At 39.3% G+C, this 15,103-nt stretch overlaps 1 protein-coding gene across 1 annotated transcript in view; it reads left to right on the forward strand.

Annotated features, from left to right (window-relative positions):
- The first annotated feature begins 1,548 nt into the window (after window positions 1-1,548).
- LOC134176493 (sushi, von Willebrand factor type A, EGF and pentraxin domain-containing protein 1-like) overlaps window positions 1,549-15,103 on the forward strand; it is a 13,889-nt gene continuing 334 nt past the window's right edge. The window contains exons 1-30 of the mRNA XM_062643161.1: window positions 1,549-1,643; window positions 1,719-1,725; window positions 2,072-2,654; window positions 2,718-3,179; window positions 3,230-3,400; window positions 3,464-3,646; window positions 3,701-3,871; window positions 3,931-4,113; window positions 5,914-6,087; window positions 6,141-6,374; window positions 6,573-6,746; window positions 6,800-7,033; window positions 7,870-8,043; window positions 8,115-8,330; window positions 8,391-8,705; window positions 8,779-8,955; window positions 9,025-9,216; window positions 9,281-9,466; window positions 9,520-9,693; window positions 9,757-9,942; window positions 9,995-10,168; window positions 10,231-10,404; window positions 10,459-10,650; window positions 10,707-10,883; window positions 10,937-11,161; window positions 11,223-11,327; window positions 11,396-11,695; window positions 14,089-14,352; window positions 14,413-14,570; window positions 14,630-15,103. The exon at window positions 14,630-15,103 is cut by the window's right edge and continues 334 nt beyond it. Coding sequence (XP_062499145.1) covers window positions 1,549-1,643; window positions 1,719-1,725; window positions 2,072-2,654; window positions 2,718-3,179; window positions 3,230-3,400; window positions 3,464-3,646; window positions 3,701-3,871; window positions 3,931-4,113; window positions 5,914-6,087; window positions 6,141-6,374; window positions 6,573-6,746; window positions 6,800-7,033; window positions 7,870-8,043; window positions 8,115-8,330; window positions 8,391-8,705; window positions 8,779-8,955; window positions 9,025-9,216; window positions 9,281-9,466; window positions 9,520-9,693; window positions 9,757-9,942; window positions 9,995-10,168; window positions 10,231-10,404; window positions 10,459-10,650; window positions 10,707-10,883; window positions 10,937-11,161; window positions 11,223-11,327; window positions 11,396-11,695; window positions 14,089-14,138 — 5,688 coding nt within the window. The 3' untranslated portion in view covers window positions 14,139-14,352; window positions 14,413-14,570; window positions 14,630-15,103. The remainder of the gene's footprint in view (window positions 1,644-1,718; window positions 1,726-2,071; window positions 2,655-2,717; window positions 3,180-3,229; window positions 3,401-3,463; window positions 3,647-3,700; window positions 3,872-3,930; window positions 4,114-5,913; window positions 6,088-6,140; window positions 6,375-6,572; window positions 6,747-6,799; window positions 7,034-7,869; window positions 8,044-8,114; window positions 8,331-8,390; window positions 8,706-8,778; window positions 8,956-9,024; window positions 9,217-9,280; window positions 9,467-9,519; window positions 9,694-9,756; window positions 9,943-9,994; window positions 10,169-10,230; window positions 10,405-10,458; window positions 10,651-10,706; window positions 10,884-10,936; window positions 11,162-11,222; window positions 11,328-11,395; window positions 11,696-14,088; window positions 14,353-14,412; window positions 14,571-14,629) is intronic.

Raw genomic sequence — 15,103 nt, forward strand, 5'->3', positions numbered from 1 at the left:
GTTGTTCGTTTGCATGGCATCACACAACACAAGTACTCTACCCAATATAATCTTACAGCTACTCCCTGGATACTTTCGCTTCACTTAAGTCGTATTGCTGGTCTGTTGCCTACGTCTAATGCAATCCTTCATTCAGAAACGTTATGGTTTAATCTCCATCGTCACTCAGTCGTTCCATCTGGGTGTTCATTTCATCACAACCGTATACACACACTTGATAGACGCGATTGGGTTTGAATACTACCCCAGCTGGACACTAATCGAGCATAGAGCACTAATATTTATTATAGGCAAATATTAATATTTGTGCACGGGCCACTATTTGTGGCTGAACATACGGTAGTCTAATAGAGTGACTTTATGTACAAAATTATACAGTACCGACATGATACATTGCTAATTAGCTAGCTAGTAAATCTACGTATATAGACATGTACAGTTGAAGTTCTTTGTGTTACAATAGGGATTTACGTTACTAATTAATATTACCCAAATTACAAAATTTGGCTTATAATGCAGGATATGTTTTAATTTACTATACAACAATTACGTTAATAATAGGGATTTGGGTTACAATTGTAACCCAATTAGTAAGCCATTTAAATTTATAAAGGATTTCCTTACTAGTTGATATGAATTATGTCCTACACTATGCCGTGGTTTAAAAGATCAATGCTTCAGACTACGTACTAAGTAGAGTATATACTAGTATACACAACGTCTTAATTAATCAAAGTTGCAATTGGCAACAATAATTGTATATCTCTACTATATACGTAAGAGTTGATAAAACTGAATATTTCAAACAAATTAATATTAATTTAGAAAATAACACTAATTTTGATCTCATTTATATTAATTTTAAACCTCCTGTTTACGCCGCTGCGTATAATCCCGGATTGAAGACGAACGTTCGACAATCAGGTGATTTCCAGTGATCTCGAGTGATTTGAAGCTGCATCGCAAGCTCTACAACCGTGTTCGACAAGGTAATCCGAGTCGTGCAGCCTCACACTGTCAAGCACATAGAGAGACGACATGCACTGTTAACTCCTCCAACCTGCTGTTTGCGTCAAGTTTTTGAGATCATGAATTTTTAGTTACCTGATGTGTCCTTTCTCGTTACGTACTTAGACCTTGTTGACTGTAAGAAAAAATTCGTAAAAACAGCGTTCACGTTTGTAGAAATGGTGTTGATTGGTGTGTGGGCGGTGCTCCTGCAGTGTTGGTTGATTACATCAGCGGCAGAAACAGGTTTAGTTAATGAACCAAAATTGGTATACGTAAACTAACCTTTACATTAAATTAGGTCTATACTTTGCGTGCTATAATGCAGCTGACAACGGGACGTCATACATTGGTCCAAAATCAACGTCAGTAAATCATAAAGATTATTTAACATACTGTATTCCGAGAATAGTGCCGCATGCTCAAACTGTGCCCCGTGCTCAAATAATGGCCCATGGTGAGCCTATATAAAATAGTAATGCCCCGTGCTCCATTACTGCCCCACTGGGGTAGTATTCAAACCCAGCTGGTTTTATATGCATGCCCGTCTATCAATGTGTACGGTTGTGGAGAAATGAATACCCAGATCTAGAAGCAGTGAGTGAAGATGAAGATTCAAAGTATGCAACAGACCAGTAATACGACTCCATTGATAACAAAAGTAACCAGAGAATAACAGTAAGATTAGATTAGGTAGTTTGATTGTGTAGTGTGATGGTATGCAAACGAACAATGCGACAGTCTCTATGCTTGCGAAATAATAATGGCCCATGCTAAAATACTGCCCTACGTTTTAGAACTATAAAAATATTGTACCGCATGGTGCACTGTTCCCGGAAATACCGTAAACGAGTTCCAAACTATGTATAAAGTAATATTACAGAAACTTTAACAACTTGCGGCCAGACCGTTTGTGCGAGACACGAAGTGATCCAAGCAACCCTTGCCCATGTTATGGTACTAACGTATTGCTCAAAATCAAATTAGAAATCTAGGATTTAAAAATTAATTATAAATAGGCTATTCCTTGAGCTTGAAAAACATTACAACAACTTCGTCGCAGCCACGAAGAAATGAAAGAAATATCTTTTCATCAACAATATTGGCTAAAGATGGAAAGGTTGGAAAGAACTGGAAAGAGTGTTTTGTGTCAACTATTCGACACGAGAATGCTTGGTGGATGGCAGATTTAGGAGAAGAAATTGTCATCAACAGTGTTGGGTTTCTCCTAACAGAAGGCAGTATAAACAAGACTGAAAAAATTCAAATTGAACTTTCAAACAATAGCCATTTATTTACATCGTGTGGAGATCTATGGACATGGAACATTTCAACAGATGGTATCGGTTATCGCACTTGCGCTGCTGCTGGTGGAATATGGGCACGATACGTCCGTATAAACAGCATTTTAAGCAACGACAATGTCTCTTATCTTGTTTTATGTGAAGTACAGATAAACAGCGGGGTCGTACCGTTGAGGCAGTGCAGACATCGTGACTTTCCTTTAGGCACAAATATGCCTTTCAAAGAAATGTTAAATGGAACAACATTAGAGGTTCAATGCAATGAAAGATATTGGCCCCGTTCAAAACAACAGTTGACGTGCGGAATGTTTGGTTACTGGTCTAGTGTTGATTGCAAGAAAAGTGAGATTAGAAATACAATATTCGTGATTACCACAATTGATTAACATGTTATTGCTGTTTTAGTATCCAAGCTGGGCTTAAAGACTAACACTGAACACATTGAGCTTATTCCAGGCGTGTTTAGTACGTCAGGACTAACTTCAGTCGCCGAAAGCGCAATCGATGGTATCATACCGTCAGACAGTGGAGGAGAGCCTGAAAACTTCATGAAATGTGCAATAGCCAGTCTTTCCGACTTTACTCAACTTAGAGTAGATCTTTCAAATGAATACATAATAATGTCAATTAAGCTATATCTTCGTCAAGGGTTGCATCGACAAAAGCATCAAAATGGAATGAAGGTAACAGTTGAAGACAGAAATGGCAAAAAACATCAATGCGGAAACACATACAATTACCTTCAAGAACAAAATGCTAGTTTCGAATGCAAACATGGAATTCTTTCTCGTTTCATTCGCCTGACACTTCAGAAGAACCCAGGCGAGAAGTTTGCAATTCAAGTATGTGAATTGGAAGTGTTTGTAGGTAAGATTGATAATTAGTCTTTGTCTAACGTCTTTCAGCGTTTTGTTTAGTTAGTGAATGCGGAAATCCTCCTCCAATTCGTTTTTCTTCGCTTAACTTCCAGTCGGTCACGATCAAATCTCAGGCGACGTACGCCTGTATGCCCAACTACATGCCAACCTCTCCTCAAACCATTACATGTCTTAGTCACGGTAACTGGTCGTTGTCATTGTCTCCCTGTGGTAAGAACACATGCACCAAACTGTTATTTTCACTGCAATTGTTAAACCTTCTAAATTTTGTAGTTCCTTCATGTGACGTACCGCAAGACAGATTGAAGAACGCATCTACTATGTTGCCCAACAAGACGAGACAGCCAGTTGGCAGTACAGTCAACTATACATGCGATAGCGGCTACGTGAATAAAGGCCAAAACAAGCTAACCTGCAATTCAAACGCAGAATGGGAAGGAGAAATAATCTGCCAAAGTTGAATTTTAGAACAACTTCAAATTAATTTTTTTTAATTTAGTTTTATTGTAGAATTTTTTTGCGATCACATGCCTGCATTAAAGCATGGAAGAGTTGAAGGAAATAACAACCAGGTAATTTTTTCGTGTTTTTATGGCTACCGACTGAATAATGCGGGTAGCGCATATTGCGGAGAAAACAACACTTGGAGATATCTCAATAAACAACCTCCAACATGTCAAGGTATATAAATACATGTTAAGTCTAATAATATTGATGACAAATACAACTTCATTTTTTAGTTATGAAATGCCAACAATTCGAATTAGAAAACGGAAATGTACCAAAGCACAACCTGACAGTAAACAGTACTATTAACTTTGCATGTAAGAAAGGCTACGAGAGGAAGGGCATCCGTTCACGTAAATGTGTCTCTAACACTACCACCGCTTTCTGGGACCCATCTGATTCGGTTTCATGCCAAGGTTCGTTAGAAATAGACAAACTTGATTTCTTTCCTTTGTACATCATTACCTAACTTTTAAAAAACAAATGAATAAATGATTTTTAAAAAATTTAACAATTAATATTTTTATAGTTAAGTAAAAGATAGTATATCGAGAAGGCAAATTTATAGTAAATGATCCTAAAACATTTTTATGCAAAGCTGTTTTTACAAAATGAATTTAGCAAGAGGGACAGCTGCATTTGCAGTTGTCATGCTCTTTGTACAAGTCTAAATATCACAATTTTAAATGTACTTTAAAAGATTGGCTGTACTCTATTCTCAATTTAAAAGGTGCCACAAGCCTGTTAATTAAACCTACCAATGGGTGAATTACTGGCCAAGAGTACACTTATTCTAAGATCATTTATTTACACAAACGCAACTGATTTTTTCCAGTTACGCGGTGCGAGAAACTCACGCCATTGTTAAATTGGAATGTACAAACGCTTGATCTGACAGTGAACAGCAATATAGACTATGCTTGTAGGAAAAGATACATAAGAAAGGGCATCAACTCACGGACATGTCGTGCTAACCAGATCACAGCCTATTGGGACCCGCCTGACCATACGAGTACTGTCTCGTGCTAATGTTTGATTCAACTAGAAAATTCAGCTTTTTATAATTTTGTTATATTCTTAGCAAATATAAATTATCAGTCAGTCTTATAATCGAATTGAGATGTCTGATAAAATATGAGAGTTCTAAACGTATGCACAAAATTGACAAAAAACTACATCATAATGTCAAATTTATAGTAACAAAAATGTATAATTGAAGTCTGCTGTTTAATTAATGAAATTGCAAAATATTTCTTTTTGAAAAATTTAGAAGGAATGGTAACACCTGCTGTACGTACAGGGAGGTCTTTTAATGCTTTTATCATTTGGTTCTTCTCTCAACTTGAAATCTTGCCGGACATACATATAACTGACACTTATAAAACTGCTAAGTTTTAGGAGCACTCAGTCTGCTGGTACAACGTATATCTCACGCAGAGGCGACGGAACCGAGGGCAGGAGGGGCGACTGCTCGTCCAATAAAGTCATCTCCACCACAATGCTAGAGCAAAATGTTTTGTATAATGGCATTTTTCAAAATCTCAAATTCAACTTCTTGTAGGGATCTATTATCCTAACTTGCGATATGACACAACTCGTTTATCGTTGAACGTCAAAAGAAATTGACACGAAAAATGCTGCTCTACTAGCAAGTTTTGCGTAGAAGATATCATTACTTTCCCCTCGCCTTCTGTACTACCTAGATGAAAGATCTGTCAGTGGCGTAGTAATAACATCCATGCAGGGTGGAGGGACAACCTATAGCTGCCATTAATGGAGTTCCTCATTTTCTTCCACCTGTAGCTCGCTTTCACTATAACCTATTTCAATTGCAGTGACAATTTGCTGTTGATTGCGGAGTCATGGCCACCATGAATCTCAGGGTTCCTATGCCTATTTCTCATCTCGCATGACTGCAACAGAAATCAATTTATGAAAGCATGGGTAACAGGGATGTCAGAAAACCACCGCGAGCTTTATGTATATGTGTACACGTTTTTCTGTTCTTTACATGAATAACAGTCTGCACAAGAGGTTGAGATAATACATCTTTTACCGGCATTTTAATTCAACTTTTTCTCATTTAATTAAAGAGATACTTGTAAAACTAAACTAACTATACAATCATATATAGTAACACTCACTGTGACTGTATACTACAGACACATACAAATCACGTTTGTATAAAGCGGTTCTTGTGGTATTCTGTCTCTTAGCAATCAACTGCAAAAAGCCCCTTGATCCCTTAGATGGGCGATGTTTTGGAAACTCCTATCGCTACAAGAAAGTGGCTCAGTGTACATGCAATGCCGGATACTTCATGATAGGCAGCACAGAGATAACATGCAACAATAGAGCTCTGTGGTCTCCATCACCACCACAATGCCGAAGTAAGATTTTCTCATATAAAAACATAAATCTCGAATTCGATTTCTTTCTTTAGGAGTCTATTGCCCTAACTTGCGTTATGATACAACTCGTTTGTCATTGAGCATAAAAAGAAATAGACAATCAAAGAGCTGTTCCTCGAGCAAATATTGCGGAGGAGATATCATTACTTTCTCGGCATTTCCCGGGTACTACCTACAAGGAAGATCTCACCTCGCATGCCTGCAACAGAAATCGATCTATGAAAGCAGGGGCAACTGGAATGTCAGTCAACCACCGCAGGCTTTAGGTATAATGTATGCGTTCAAGTTGTTTCTTGTATTTAATAACAGACTGCAGAAAGGATTTTGGTATTATCATCAATACAGATATCACAATTCACGATTTTCTTGCTTGCAGTGATATTTGCGAACCACTAATTATAGATTTCAGCAACGGTCATACAAATGACATTGTAAGATAAAGTTCTTGTTCTATTGTCTCTTAGCGGTCAACTGCGGCAAACCAATTGATCCATTTAATGGACGATGTTCAGGAAACTCCTATCGCTATCAGGGAGTTGCTTGGTGTAGATGTGATATTGGATACTTCATGATAGGCAGCAGAGAGATAACATGCAACAGTAGAGCTCTGTGGTCTCCATCACCACCACAATGCCGAAGTAAGATTTCTCATATAAAAACATAAATCTCGAATTCGATGTTCTTTCTTTAGGAGTCTATTGCCCTAACTTGCGGTATGATACAACTCGTGTGTCATTGAGCATAAAAAGAAATAGACAAGCAAAGAGCTGCTCCTCGAGCAAATATTGCGTAGGAGATATCACTACTTTCTCACCTCTTCCCGGGTATTACCTACAAGGTAGATCTCACCTCGCATGTCTGCAACAGAAATCGATTTATCAAAGCAGGGGCAACTGGAATATCAGCCAACCACCACAGGCTTTAGGTATAATGTATGTGTTCAAGTTGTTTCTTGTATTAAAAAAAGACTGCTGAAAGCATTTGGTATTATCATCAATACCGTCATCATAATCCAAGATTTTCTTGCCTACATTGATATGTGTGATACATTAATTAGAGATTTAGTAACCGTCACAAATATAATTGTAAGTCAAGGTTCTTGCTCTATTGTCTCTTAGTAATTAACTGCTAAAAGCCCCTCGATCCCTTAGATGGGCAATGTTCTGGGAACTCCTATCGCTACAAGAAAGTGGCTCAGTGTACATGCAATGCCGGATACTTCATGATAGGCAGCACAGACTTAACATGCAACAATAGAGCTCTGTGGTCTCCATCTCCACCACAATGCCGAAGTAAGATTTTCTCATATAACAATATAAATCTCGAATTCAATGTTCTTTCTTTAGGAGTCTATTGTCCTAACTTGCGGTATAATACAACTCGTTTATCGTTGATCATCAAAAGAAATAGGCAAGCAAAGAGCTGCTCCTCAAGCAAATATTGCGTAGGAGATATCATTACTTTCTCGACTCTTCCCGGGTACTATCTACAAGATAGATCTCACCTCGTATGCCTGCAACAGAATGCGATCTATGAAAGCAGGGGCAAATGGAATGTCAGCCAACCACGGCAGGCTCTAGGTATAATGTATTAATGCCGCTATTAGTTGCTCACGAAGTTCGCGGAGGCAGTAACCTGTGGAAGTACTCTGACAAGGGCACATGGATTAAAACAACCAACAAAAATGCGAAAACCTACCGTCATAACAAGAATAGCAACCTTGCAATTTCTTAATTAAGTTAACAATCAATTGTTTTATAGCAATGAATTGCGGCAGACCGGGAGAGAGGTTGAACTGCATAAGAATGGGAAACTACTTTCAGTACCCGGGTGTGGTGAGATATGACCGAGACTATGGACACTGCATTGTTGGTCCAAAACACATTCAATGTAACTCTTCTGGACAATGGTCCAACAAGACACCAAACTGCAAAAGTAAATTTAATATAATTTATTATTCTAATTTGCATACACTAATACTGTTGACGTTTGAATTTACTACTTAGAAATTCAATGTCCACCTCTTAGCGATCCCGAAAATGGTACTGTCCTGTTGAGCTCAGAACCAAAGTTTGTAGACGAAACGGCTACTTACACCTGCCATTCCGGCTATGAACTAAATATGAATAAAACATTAGAAATATTTACTCGAACTTGCCTGCAACCCGAAGATAGTCGCCAATGCACAGGAACGTGGAGTGGCAAACCGCCATGTTGTATACGTATGTTTCGTTTGTGAGTAATCTTTTGACACTAATAACAGTCTTGCTCTAATACCCTAGCAAGGTCATGCTCAGATCCTAATACTTCTAACTTCAGAGATGGACGCATACAAGGAAATGCGTATTTTTACCCAGAGACAATCTCACTAAAATGCACGGTAGGTCACGAGCTTGTTGGCGGAGGATCCTATTTTCAATGCAATCAAAGTGGCCAGTGGCATGAAATATCAAAACCCAGTGAGGAGGCATCAAACCAGGCAAAAGAAAGAATCAATCCAGAACTTGAAAAATTCAACAATTGCATATCGTCAATATCAAAAACAATCAAAACAAAGCACTTTTCGAACAAATTGAGGCAATTCCCCACCTGTCAACGTAAGAAAAAGAAATCTTAATATTGACTTTTGTTTGATCAGATACCTGTAATGTTGACGGATTATATACATAGCTGTATCGTGTGGACGACCTCCTCCGCTACTGAATGGGAGATATAAAGGACATGTCTTTAGCTACGGAGCCATGGTACGCTACCACTGCAACGTCGGATACTGTCTCGTTGGAACCAATACCTCCATTTGTTTGAAAGAAGGCTATTGGAGTTCAAACACACACAGAAAATGTCAAGGTATATATATAATTACCAAAACAAAAATGCCATGATCGCTAGATCTAAAGTTGTATTGACTGGTTATAGTTTTGAAATGTCCTAATTTACAATCGATATCCAATGGTTCAGTTTTGGTGCCTTCAAACTATTTGGGCGAAACTGCTACTTACCAATGCAAAACTGGCTTTGATTTGATTGGTTCTCGTAAAAGATCATGCCAGAAACGTTCATCAGTGAATTGCAGTTTGACATGGACTGAACATCCACCAACATGTAGAGGTTATTGAATAAGGCATTATTAGTACTTGCTAGCGTTCGAGTTGCTACTGAAAATTGTATTCAGCTAAAGATTGCGGCGAACCGGGTGTCATTATTCGTGGAAGAATAGCTGTGATCCAAGGAGACGGAAGGCGATATCCAAGTTACATCCAGTTTATATGTAATCTAGGATATCAAATTGTTGAAGGCACAGAGTTTATGACGTGTTCAAGTTCACAAGTGTGGAAAGGAAAACGGCCAAAGTGTCAACGTAAACGGTTTCAACCTTGTACTAGAAATAAGTTCAATTGCTATTTATTTTAGCCGTTTATTGTGGTGCATTGGAACAACCCAAGAATGGCGAAATTGTAGGCGACAATTTCTATTTTGGAGAATCCGTTAGGTTTTCTTGCAATAGAGGATACATGATGGTAGGACAAAAGACTTCAACTTGCGAGGCGTCTGGTACATGGACCAATACGTCACCCAGATGTATCGGTACAGAACCCTGCGTAAGACTGCCACGAATGGCAGTTTTGTAAGTTCTATTGTGTGTTCTAGAAACGAGATGTTTTCCAATTCAAAGACAGAAACATGGGCGTGTTGTTGGAACAGGCAACAAAATTGGCTCTGTTCTTGTATTTCAATGTACACTAGGATATGCCTTGAAGGGATCTTCAAAACTTCACTGCGTCCAAATCAAAAATTTACCGGCAAAGTGGAATATGCCAATACCGGAATGCCAAGGCAAATATTAAATTGTTTGCAGTTTACAGATAAAGTATAAGATGTTTTGCAGCAATTCGGTGCAAGCCCTTACAGCCTCCTGAAAACGGGTTTATCAGTGGCAGGAGGTTCACGTTTCCGAATTTTGTTGTGTATGCATGTAAAGAAGGATACAGACTTAGTGGAGCATCAAAGCGTAACTGCAATGCATCAGGAAAATGGAGAGAATTAGTGCCAAATTGCCAACGTGCGGAAGCCCTTGTCACAAACATATCCTTACGGCAATTCTGATTCAGTCTTGTTTTATAGCTATTACATGCCCACCAATTCAAACCCCGCTAAATGGCGAATTCGTTGGCGATGATTTTTCTGTAAACTCTACAGTTCAATTCGTTTGTAATGCTGGTTATGCTGTGCAAGGTTCTTATACGTCTACCTGCCTTTTGCAAGGAATGTGGTCACATGACCCTCCAACATGCCAAAGTTTGTTAATTTTTGTGTTAGTTATGTATTAGATCAAAATGTTCTCTCAAATAGGCATAAAATGCGCAGTACTGCTTAGTCCAAAGTTTGGTAAAGTATTTGTTTCGCAAAGTCATGTTCGAAGCGTTGCTCGGTACTCTTGCTCAATTGGGTACAGGCTTGTTGGCGTCACTCACAGACAATGTACACAAACTTCTCAGTTCACTGTGGAAGCCATGTGGAGTGCCAAATCTCCCAAATGCATTCGTAACAAAAGCATTATAATACCCATAATTGTAAATTTGCTAAACTTTTCTATTTAGCCGTGAGATGTGCTAGACTTCATGCTCCAATAAACGGCAAAATTGTTGGCGGCAGTTTCTATTATCCACATATTGTACTGTACTTATGTGACTACGGATACAAAATACTTTCTGGTAGCAGAACTAGAAAATGCAGCGAAATAGGAAAATGGACAGGCATTGCGCCATTGTGCGAAGGTATCGCACAGATCATTTTGATATCAAACACTATGAATGCATTTTGTTATCAGGTGTTTGTGAAGTTGCAAGACTTAACTGTTCAAACGCTCACATTTGTGCAGTGGACAGCGACGGCAGTGCAACGTGTGTATGCAAATCACGGTCTGCTTGTCCATTAGACGTCAGACCGGTCTGCGGTTCTGATGGGAGAACTTATATAAACAATTGTTTATTGGAAGTGGAGGCATGCCTGTTTGGATCAAAATCACTGAGAGCGATTAGTCCAGGAGCGTGTGGTAAACTGCAATACGGCAGAATGAAATATAAAAATGAAGATTTATTTTATTAAAATTGTAGAGTTCTCCTGTCACGTCTGCCATTCAAATGCTGATTGTGTTGAAAATACTAATTGCAGCTGCAAACCTCGTTTCGTTGGTGACGGAAGAGAATGCTGTTTTGAAGGTCCACTTTGACAAAATATTTTAGTAATGCGTACAAAATTTACCAGCCAACTTTCAACATTGTTCTAGAATTGACCAACCAGGTGGCGTTACTTGGATCTGCAGCATGGTTTGATTGTCAAGAATTGTGCGATCTTCCGTTTGGTTCTACTCAATGGTACTTGAATGGTCAACTTCTAGATCACTTAGATACTACATCTAGATCTGCGGTTTCAATAAACGGACGAGGACTTGCCATCACGAAACTAAAGTTAGATGATGCTGGTGAGTATACATGCAAGGTGTCCAGCGACAGGATCACTTACGAAAGACATGGACATCTGGAGGTCATCGATCCAAGAAGCCAATTTTCGGCAATTTCTCAATGTTGTAAGAAACATTTAAAATTTTAATTTCTTTGTTAGTCATAAGGTAATAATTGAAAACCAAACTAAATTGAACAGCTCCAAAATTATTTCTTAAAAATTGTTGATACTAAAATGTAGTAATTAGAAACTTCTGAAAATAAGTCAACAAATCAACCTTTGCAGTAAACAATGAAATACAGATGGGCATATTCAAATGTTGTATTAAATTGGCTTTCTAAACGGTACGATCAGTATTCTTAAATAGTACTATTGTAATAGAGTTATTTAATATACCAAAGAAAATTTAAACTTTAATGAACGTGGTACTATGTTAAAGCTGAGACCCCATCTTTACGCTCGCACAAGTTTCAACACGTAGTACTGCGGCAGAGCCATGTGGAGAACCATTGTGCATTTTGTAATTATAGTTAGAATAGCACACAACACATTCAGCGTGCTCATCATGCATGATCACATTCGAATACTGAGGGGTGTGTTCCTCAATTGTCATCCACATTCAGTTGAGTAATAGTCGTTATGTTTAGTTAATATATCACAGAGTGTAACCGACATGTAGCAATATTTAATACATTTCTAACTTGTATACAGCATCTGATTGTGGCAAAAGTTGTGCTAGAAAGCCATTTGTTGCTGGAGGCGACACGACTAGTCCTGGTGAATTCCCATGGCAAGCTCTGCTGTGTTCTCCTCGGTTGGGACAACATTGTGGAGGAGTTCTCATTTCAGAGAGATGTGTGCTAACAGCAGCACATTGCTTAAAGTATCAGAGCACTAATAGAAGGACTATCACAGTTTGTTTGGGCAAACATTGTGGCAATTGCTCCGAATCTGATTCTTTATCCAATTCCATTTGTTCCAGTTCATCGTCGATAATCATACATCCAGATTTTAATCAAACTTCTTTCGATCATGATATCGCAGTTTTGAAACTTGCTCGTCCGGTTAACTGCAAAAGTCCCATCTCGACTTTACACTGCTATCACACGTCAACTGGTACAGTTGTTTAGTGAATGTCGTTTTGTGACACAGCCGATTCTTCCCGCTCCTGCACCTACTGCTACTGCTACTACTGCTGCTGAACTGTTGCCTGTGACTGCACCTGTTCCTGTTGTGACAACTGCTGCTCGGTCAACATGTACTGATCAGTCAGCATCTACGGAGAGGCCATTTAAGAGGCATCAACGATCTGTGGTTCCGGAACTAATGGCACCACCGCCACAAGTAGTTGTGAGGCCACCACCACCACAGGTAGTTGTGATGCTACCACCACCAGCTCTACAATCACAGCAACCTGGTGTTATGTTGCTACCTGCTGAGTCACAACCACAACCAGCAGTACAACCACAGTGACCTGGTGTGCCGCAACACATTAACAGGTAACACTAATGGCCATAATGTTCTGTTTACTCAGGCCAGGAACAGGCCTCGTTGTGGAGTGTGTAAGAACTTTCAAACGCCTACTGTGAGGCATGCAAGCTGGCCCTCTACTGCTGCAGGTTGAATAACTGTTTCTACACCTACCACAACTCTAAAGCTGCACAGAACCAGTTCTGGGAGATGAATGCGCAGACTAAGGCGTCCATTTGGTTCATTGGCTATGTCGTCATTCTCTCCCTTATTAGTTATGTCGGGCAGGAGTGTGTAGTTTATAGTTTTTCCTTTCTCCTGAACTGGTTAGGTCAGGGCAGGAGTGTGTAGATTATAGTTTTTCCTTTCTCCTGAACCGGTTAGGTCGGGACAGGAGTGTATAGTGTATAGTTTCCTTCCCTTTTCCTCCTGAACCGGGGCAGGATCAAGAGTGTAGATTATAGGTTTTTTTCTTTCTCCTGAACCGGTTAGGTCGGGACAGGAGTGTATAGTGTATAGTTTCCTTCCCTCTTTCTCCTGAACCGGTTAGGTCGGGGCAGGAGTGTATGGTTTAGAGATTCCCTTCTCTGTGGGTGGCCCTGTGGGGGGTGTCGCTCAAAATCCAGTCACACCTCCTCGTGGTGACCGATGGTAACAGCATCATCTTGTGCTGGCTAACGTGACTGGTACAGTTGCTGTAATTTCCACACTGCATTGTTGATTTCACAGACAATGATGATACAGTACTGAGTAGTACGTATAATTGTTTGAAATTATTTCTATAGCAATTGCGTGGAACTACAGCCTTTTTGTTGCATGAATTGTGAAAGCTAATGGATTGCGTCCTAAGTGTGTTACTGAGTTAGTCAGAGGTGCTGTTGGCAGCCCAGTGTGTCGTGTGTGTGTGTGTGTGTGTGTGTGTGTGTTGTGTGTGTGTGTGTGTGTGTGTGTGTGTGTGTGTGTGTGTGTGTGTGTGTGTGTGTGTGTGTGTGTGTGTGTGTGTGTGTGTGTGTGTGTGTATGACTAGCTGCTTCGTTTGAGCGACAGATTCATTGTCATGCACACCTGGGAGCAGAGACTTCAACTATCATGTATGATTGGTTGTGAGTCGATTGACCTGGTAAACTATGATCGATGCCATGCTAACCAGAGGTCTCACAACACTTGCCAAACACAATGAAATCAGCAAGTATTTACACACACAAATTTCATAACTTTTCATTATGAATCTGATCAACTTTTCTTATTGAATTTTTATCTTCTCAATTCTTTCCTCTTTCATACTGTTACTGCTGGCTTATCAAATAATTGGTGAGATGTATGCTACTTGTAATTGAGTATTATTGATATGCAACTGTCTCTGTGTTGTAGAGTTGTCTCTGAAATATTGGAGAGAAGCTAATTTGACTGGGTCTATTTGGCAACATTTTGGCATATACAATGGAATCTGATCAACTCTTCTTATGGACTTTGTCGGCTCAAGCTCTTTCCTCTTTGATATTGTTACAATGCTGGCTTATCAAATATTGGTGAGATGTATGCCATAATTGAATGTTACTGATATCTCAGTTTCAGCTGTGTCGTACAGGTGTTTAAAGTATTGGAAGAAAGATACCATTTTGACACACTTTTATGTGACTTACAACACCTCTCAACCTCAACATTCTTTACTGGGATGTCCCACGTGACCTCTCACCTGACACGACCCTCCTATTCTACAAGATCTGTTCAACATTTCTTATGGAACTTTTTATCAGCTCAAGTTCTTTCTTCTTTCATATTGTCGCATTGTTGGCTTATCAAGTACTGGTGAGATGTATGCCAAGATGAGAAAAAGATCAACAATCGAGCTTAACCGGTCACGTGAGCTACAATTCAATAATAATAATATGTTTTTCTTTATAACGTTGTGGACACTGCCATAGTCAATAGCATCCTTCTATTTGAACAGCTGAATCCCGATACGAAGATACGAAGATGTCTCATCTTGACTTTCACACTGCTATCACACGTCAACTGGTACTGTTGTTTTGCGAATGTCGTTTTGCCCCACAGCCGATTC

Source organism: Corticium candelabrum, chromosome 2, assembly GCF_963422355.1.
Source record: "Corticium candelabrum chromosome 2, ooCorCand1.1, whole genome shotgun sequence".
Classification (NCBI taxonomy): Eukaryota; Metazoa; Porifera; class Homoscleromorpha; order Homosclerophorida; family Plakinidae; genus Corticium; species Corticium candelabrum.